This window comes from Lepidothrix coronata, unplaced genomic scaffold, assembly GCF_001604755.1.
Source record: "Lepidothrix coronata isolate B3197 unplaced genomic scaffold, Lepidothrix_coronata-1.0 Scaffold17, whole genome shotgun sequence".
In the NCBI taxonomy this organism is placed as follows: domain Eukaryota; kingdom Metazoa; phylum Chordata; class Aves; order Passeriformes; family Pipridae; genus Lepidothrix; species Lepidothrix coronata.
This window is the reverse complement of record NW_016690197.1, coordinates 6,953,141-6,960,794: the sequence shown is the minus strand read 5'-3', so window position 1 is coordinate 6,960,794 and position 7,654 is coordinate 6,953,141. Positions and strand designations below refer to the sequence as shown.

The 7,654-nt window shown below is 43.2% G+C and overlaps 1 protein-coding gene across 1 annotated transcript; it reads right to left on the bottom strand.

Moving 5' to 3' along the window:
• Positions 1-430: 430 nt before the first annotated feature.
• Positions 431-7,438, bottom strand: COMTD1 (catechol-O-methyltransferase domain containing 1). Its single transcript, XM_017807017.1, has 7 exons — positions 7,301-7,438; positions 5,832-5,965; positions 4,720-4,825; positions 3,842-3,960; positions 3,521-3,575; positions 1,966-2,099; positions 431-1,205 (listed from the first exon to the last, which is right to left on the bottom strand). Exons 1-7 carry the CDS (start codon positions 7,380-7,382, stop codon positions 1,053-1,055), a joined length of 783 nt encoding a protein of 260 aa, XP_017662506.1. The 5' UTR covers positions 7,383-7,438; the 3' UTR covers positions 431-1,052.
• Positions 7,439-7,654: the final 216 nt, after the last annotated feature.

Sequence of the window (7,654 nt, the reverse complement as noted above, 5' to 3'; positions counted from 1 at the left end):
CCCTTCCAGTGTTATCAGTCCCCCAAAACCAGTGAAGCTTCTGTTTGTAAAATTCTACTTTCAGTTTCTTGTTTATTTAATTAGGTTTTATCTGCAGTAAGAATTTCAGGCTGAAATTTTGTTACATGCTGCCTAGGAAAGGGAATCTCTGCTTGCAGTACTGATTTGAATAGCCAGTTAACAGCTGTAGTGTGTCCTCATACAATCACAGTCCTTCTGTAGACTTGCCGCCAATGCTCTGTGCTTTCAACTTTCTAGGAAACAAGCACCTAGCAAGTTGCTTCTTTGAGGGCAAGTGGGAGGGAGAAAGGAAGGAGGGAGAATTGTTTTGGTTTACTTCTTGCCCATCTGCTCTTCCTCATTCTGACTTCAAAAAAATCTACCTGCACTGTTATGTAGGTGAAAAAAACCCAGACCTTGGGCACAAAGGTTTCAGAGAGTGCAAATACTCTATTGCAAATGTACAGCAAATACTGTTTGTCCTTTGGCAAGCTTTTAAAGAGAACTTTTTTTTTTCAAATCATGTCTATTTGAGACTTGTTATGTAGTACTCTTCAAGGATAAAGAATGATTTTCAATATTTGTAGTTTGAGAAGGCTAGCAATCTCCTTGATGTCACTTCATTAAAATCCATTTTTCTATTATGGCTATAAACGTTAGTAAACTCCACTTCTTTTGATGGTAGGACCGATTATTCTGCTACTCAAGAGCCTATTTTAGGATAGAAAATTACTTTGTTGTATTGACTCACTTGAAACTCAGACATTCAATAGAGGGAGATTTTTTTTAAACCACTGTCTTACAAGGAACATTTCCCATAAGTTTATTTGCTTTATTACAATTAAAATAAGAAACCACAGTAGTTCTCAAAATAAGTCTCTCTTCTCTACTTAGCCACCCTTAGGACACTGCTGCTCTTAAAGTCTACTTTCCCAGGCTATGCTATCCAGTGGAGATAAAGGTTAAATTACCATTTTTGATACTGCTCCACTGGCATTTTTCCTGATGATTCGATGCTGCTCATTATTTCCCATCTGCTGGGCTTCCTGGAGTTACAGCTTGAATGCCAGTGTGACTCCATCGGCCATGGGGAGCATGCTGATACTGATGCGGGAATCTCTGAGCAGCTTCTCGTTGAGGCGGTGGATGCTCTGCACTGCCAAGTCGTCCTTTCTTGGTTTCAGCACCTTCCCACTAAAAAGGACCTATTGAAAAAAGAACTGTTATGCATCTCATTTGTTCCGGTATGACCCTTGGACCCCAAAGGAAGCTTTGGAAAAGGTCCTGCGTGTTTTTTAGAAATTTATATTATTTATTGTATTTCAGACTTCTAATGGTCTCTGACATGGAACTTTCATTAGTAAGTGGGATTGGGAGTCCACAGAATTGTAATTCTACTGTAGATTAGAAGCCAAAATAAAAAAGATGTGTTTAAACCTAAGGTTTTTAAAAGCCCCTATTCCACTGCCACTGTAACCCTCAAGGTGCCTGAAGTTTTAACATTATTTGTTTCTAGTAAAAGTTAGCAATTAATAACTTATTAGTAGTTACTGATTATAAATGCTACTTTTGATCTTGTGTAAGTACTGTACATTGTACTGAAAGTACTGCACTACAAGACAAACCAGAATAATACAGAGCATTCCCTGTAATGAAATACAAAAAAAATTCTAACTTTCTGTTATCACAGACTGTTTATGTACTAACATAAATTTAACACATTACTTTTAACTTCTACAGGGTTTTATTCCTTCTCTATATTAGTGTTTTGTTTAGCTTACTTTAAGTGTTTATGTTGAATTTTATTTTCATTTGTATAACATGGAACAAACATGTCGCAATTGGCAACCCAGCTGCAGGTCAGAAATCACTTGACTAGAATCCCACTGTGACTTTTTTTTTTCCTTTCCCACAGCCAAAAGCAGTAAGTCCCTGTGCTATTACCACTACATCTGCAGTACTTACATTATCAATGGCTATTATTCCCCCTTTCCTTATGAGTCGCAAACATTTTTCATAGTACTCATTGTAGCTTTCCTTATCCGCATCAATGAAGGCAAAGTCAAAGGTTTCCGCTTCTCCGCTGGCCAGCAGTTCATCTAGATGAGCAACAAAGTGAGTCGTTACACCCTGGTTGATGCTGTGTAGGAGGACATAATCCATTTCTGTCAAAAGTTCTTGTTAAATAACGTTTTTTGCTGCCTTGACCAGGCAGCCTATTCCTCCACAGGTAATTACTAGAAAAGCCTATCCCACAGAAACCAATCTAGACATGATGTATGCCATAAAACACTCAGTTACTGAGTCCTGCCTGCTTAGGAGTTCATGGAGTAGCTCTAAAACTGCAAGATACAGCTGGGACTCTTGAAAGGTGCAATAAAAACAAATCAAGCAGTTTGAAACTGGACACATTCTACACCTTCAGCTGTTTTTGAGCCGAGAACTGTTTTCTTGAGTGGATTAGAATTTTTCTCACATTTATGAAAAGGTTCTAAATGCTAATCTCTTGTTGAAGATCAAGTGCCATGACACAGATCATAAGCAAACCCTGTCAAGAGATATTTATCACAGCAAAAGATTGATCTAAGTAGTCCCTCTCTAGGCCAAGGCAAGTGGCATTCAGTTTTAAGTTCTCCTAAACTCCAAATTGCCAGTTGAGGATGGCTGCCTGCTGTTTTGTAAGGTTTGCTGCCACCCCTCTCACCTGCCCTTACCATCTGTCAACAGAGCATCGTTTCTTCTGAAGCAATTCCTAGACAGAGTTGTTTGATAGGCTTCAAGGACAGTGTATACTAGCAGTGTGCTTGTATTTGCCTCTTTGGAAAAGGATGGATGAATCTGGAAGTACTACAAGGTTATGAATAGATCTATGGATCCATCAAACACCTTTGCTGGAAACTTTCTTCTGCCTCCAAGAATCCTAGAAAATTTCTGGCATTTTCAGAATACTTATTAATATTTCCTCCACCCCATGTTTTCTCTTTCCTTGAATGAGAAGAGCAATTGCCTTGCTAATGGCCTTGCATGCTTTTGGCACATCCTAAATTTGAACTTCTCTGAATACAGTTCAACTACTGTGCTCTAAGTTTTACATTGGCTTCTGAATTTTTTATGCACGTCAGCCCTTTCAGAAAACTCTTTCTGTCCCTAACAAAAGAATACTTGCTTAGCATGGACAATGGATAACAGAAACTGGCCTTCGTCTAATTAATCTGTTTTAATCAGCTTTCCCAGCAGCAGCTGACAATAGTACTTCATAGATTAAATGAAGTGATGGACAGGACAGGTGAGTGACTAGTACAGCCCACTACACAGGACAAGCATTTTCCTCCTCTCTGCTAGTAGGTAGGAAAACTGTGAACTTCTAAAGATTTTTTTTTTTTTTTTTAATATAAGAGAAGCTGTCTGTTAGCAAAAGGGATCACATTCACAACCGTATTTGGTCTTACATTTCATCACTATTGTAACCTTCTTCTGTTTCTAGGTAAGGGGGAACAAAAAGTTAATTCTGGTTATTTACCAAGTGTTTGAATTGCTGGCTTAATCCGCAGGTCAATTTTATGGTCTACTCCTGCCTGAAATGAAAAAGAACAGGGACTTAAAAGTGGTCAAGAAATAACCTGTTAGTAGATTGGACTTAGGGAATGACTGGTGTTCAGATAGTTTTCCTATTATTTCTAGGTTCCAGACACCACTTATTTGTCTTCCCAAACTGAACTGTTTCAGTCTCCTTTAATGATAAGAATTCATACATCTGTGTGAATGTGCAAGTCTAAAATACCAAAATCTCTTCACCTGTAAATGCAGCTGGCCCAAATGTGTAACAGGAGATGCCGCTTACCTCCTTCCACAGTGGCTTTCCAATTTTGGCATAGTCCTCGTTTATATCACAGGCAATAACTCGGCCGTTATCTGGCAGGACAAGTGCCATATTCAAGGCATTATAACCTGTGAAAACACCTAGGAAAACCATAGGAGTCATCAACACTTATCATTGTGGAAAAAAATAAATAAGTAGTGAACTACATGGCTCTCTTCAGGAATACTGTCCATTAACAAATTGCCATCCTTGACTCCTTTGGGGATTTTAGAGATTTTTCCCCTCCATTTTAATGTAATGGGGGGTTGGGAGAAATTTTTACTTTTCCACTTTTTTTTAAATCAATCTTTAAGCAAATGTTGTCTTTTTCCAAAAGTCTCCTGGAAAAACAAGGCCCTGCATATCTGACCCAAAGGGACTGGATGAGCAGCAAAATACCAGGGCATCTTAAGAGCCAGGCCAAGAACAAAGATGGTGGGAATCCATACCTGGCTGCTCAGCATCAGTCTGGCTTTGGGACATGCTGCTAACATAGGTGCATCAAGGAAAGTGGATTGGGTTCATGGCCTGTGCAGCAAAATACTTTCTTCTGGCAAGAAACTGATACAGGAAGGAAAGAATACACCCTGTCCTGCAACTGCTGGAGACCCAAGTGATCTATTGATCTCATTTTTTCAGACTCCCTCGGAACTGATGAGCCAACCATGCTGATGCCAGAACTACTGAATGCACTAAGTGGCAAGCAAGTGCAAATTCAACACTCCTTTTCATGCTGTAGTTTGACCATCTGTTTGCTACAACAGGTATGCAGTGCCTTACTGTATTTGAATATCTTATGTTATACGTGGTGTATGTGGAGAAGAACAGTCAGGAGTTTTACTACAGAGTGACACTCTTACCTATTTCAATAACTTTCTTGGCTTTAATGAGTTTGACCAAGTTTGCCATAAGCTGAGCCTGGTCACAAGACACCATCATTCTGCCCCAGGGATGCTCAATGGTGAGCTAGAGAGAAGGGAAAAAATATAACACATCACAACAAACCAATCCCAAAGCTACCAAACCAATATTCTAGGGAAAAAAAAGTGAAACTCCAGGAAAAACAGATAACTCTAAAACCAGATAACCTTCTCATTTTAGACGGCTTTGTGCTCCATGTATGAGCCAGAAATTGGGTTGAATTTACCTGTAACTAAGGAGGGTGTAGTGTGTGTCATAAGCAGTTGATATTCAAAGCAGTAATATATCCCAAAGTTACCACAGCTGTGGCAAACTCAGCAATATTTATAACTCATGAAAAATCATAGAGAAACCTTGACTGCAAAAGTCCTTTATTTCTGTGAATTTACATAAACAGGTGCACTTCCTTCAAGACACGTAAAATGCTTTTATGAACTGCTGTTTACCATCTGTTGCCAAAGGTCACACCCCTTAGCTCTGGCTACACAGTGCAGAGCTGGAGGGGCTGAGCCTATGACAGGGTGGAAGGGCTCCTGGCACTGAGGAGGGGGCAACGGGAGAAGCAGGGCTGTGCCGTGACAGTTGAAGGGAAAGTATATCCTCCCATTTCTTTTCTTCCTCTAGGGCTCATTGCAACCAACCTGTTCCAGTACTTAGCATTTCACTGATTTTATGCAGGAGCAGTTTGTTTCACCTGAAATGATTCAATCCTGAGTCACGATGTCATGTTTGAGCTCTGACACTGGAGCCTGCTGAAGGACATCACCTCTCTCTGCTACAGGTTCCTTATATGCCAACTAAAATGAACAGAAGTCATCTGTTCAAGTCAAAATCAAATGCATCCCAAACATGTGGACTTGGGAGCCAGAGATAGAAAGACATGTCTAAAATGTATGTCAATACTATTCAATACTCACATAGGTAGCCCTGAACATTGATGAATCTGGATATTACTAGTTCAAAAAACCCTCTAGGGTGTATGCAAATAAGATGGGGGAAGGAATGTCACAAGGATCCCAGCAGTTCAGGATGAGGTGTGGGAGATACTGACCAGACGGAGCTTCTTTAGAATTGGATGTTCCCGCAGAGAGTGATCCAGTATGTATTGCCAGAGAGGGCTGTTTTTCGTAATTAAACTCTTGGATGACTTAGGTGTCCCAAAAACTAAAGAAGGGTATCTTTTACCTACAAAAAAATAAGGAATAATAAGAATTTTTTTACTTTTCAGTTATTGGCTCTTTAAATAAAGCAAGCATTAATGTATTACTAAAGGTTAAAAAGTTCTTTGCTCTAAAAAATCTGTCAAAACGGAAAATGCAATGCAGCTGGACAGGTCAATGGACTGTCTTTCCTCCCCCCTCCGCCCCGCTTTTTAACCTCTAAGATGTCCAGCCCAGGCCTGCAAAGGCTGAAAGGGAAAGGCTTGGGTACTGTGTTGTTCAGTGGCTGATATGATGCTTAAAAGCTGCCATACTCTTACAGGAGAAGCAATCACATCAGAACTCAATGGACAAGTTTAAGCTGAGAAACATGAATGTTACACACTATTTTCTTAGTCTAGGGCCCATGTTTTGCAGATGAAAAGAGACTGGTGGTTTTTAGGCTGTCAGCTGATGCATCTTCTCAAGCCCTATGTTCTCCTCATGACATGGTCCTGCGTCCTGCCCTCTAGCCAGAGGAAATCTGGTATTGCTCAATGGCTTGTTTAGCATTAAACCAGTATGCAAATAAAGTAGGTGCTGAAGGTTGACGTTTAAGAGCTATTGCATGTCTACTCAGATACAGAATTGACTGCACCTTTGATGCCCAATGCTTCTTTTACCAAATGCGTCAAATATTTTAAAGAAATAACAACAAGCACATATCCTGGTAGTGTTTGCTATTAGAAACCACTATTATTTTGAGGGGTTTATTTTCTGCTTATCGATCTGTTTTACAGACGATCACGCCGAGGTCTAGATTATTTCAGCAACTCGCCTGAAGTCAAAGAGTAAATAAGCAAGTGGCCGTGTCACAAACCCAGCACCAGTTTCCTTCCCCTGCCAGATCATGGTCTCGTTCTTCCGCTGATCCCAGGGAATGAAAGCGAAACTGTTACCGGAAGACAATGCTGAGAGCGGGGCCCGCACCGCGGCGTTCCGGGGATGGCCAAACGCACGCAGGCAGGGACCGGGTAGGGTAGCACGTCCTCGCCTTCGCTGGGACCTTGGCGCCGGCCCCTTGGCGCCGGCCCCACAGTGCGGTAGCTGGATTATAGGGAGCGGCTTGGGCTCTAAGAGCATCAGTGTATTTACTGCCACAGCTCAGCGAAATAAATCCCTGCCCGCAGGGCAGCGCCCAGGGGTCCATCTGCTCCCCCGACGGCCGCCTGGCTGCACCTGCGGCGGGAACTCCTGCTCGGCCCGGGGGGGAAAACCTGCCCGGGAGCTGCGGTCCCCGCGCCCTCTCCGGTGGGGACACGAGGAGGGCGCAGCCCCCCCGTCCCCGTGTGTGTGCCGGGTGTTGGGGGGCGCCGCTTACCTGCCAGCACACCCGTGGCAAAGGCGATCCCCAGCATCGCCGTCCCGACGGCCACCTCTTTGGGCACGCTGAGGAGCGGCATCTCGGAGCCGGGCGGGAGCGGAGCGGCAGCGGCACGGCCCGGCCGGTCACACGCGGCGGGCGGGACGGTCCGCCCGCCCCCGGGAGGGCGGAGCCCTGTCCGCGCCCGCCGGGATCCTGGAGACGACCTTTGGGTACCTCTGGGTGGCTCTTACCGTGCCCGCTCCCGGCGTGCCCGGTGCTGGGCTCGGCTGGCACGGCGAGAGGGTGGGTCACCCACTTGGCTGTGCTGTGTAAAGGGACACCTGGGATTTGTGCCCCCACCTCCGCAGA

Bases quoted from the DNA above. Each gene is read 5' to 3' on its own strand.
- COMTD1 (XM_017807017.1), bottom strand. From the start codon at position 7,382: ATGCCGCTCCTCAGCGTGCCCAAAGAGGTGGCCGTCGGGACGGCGATG. The intron at 3,961-4,719 runs GTAAGAGTGTCA...TGGTTTTCCTAG, and splicing joins CAAGAAAGTTATTGAAATAG to GTGTTTTCACAGGTTATAAT. The intron at 2,100-3,520 runs GTAAATAACCAG...TTGCTCATCTAG, and splicing joins GCCAGCAATTCAAACACTTG to ATGAACTGCTGGCCAGCGGA.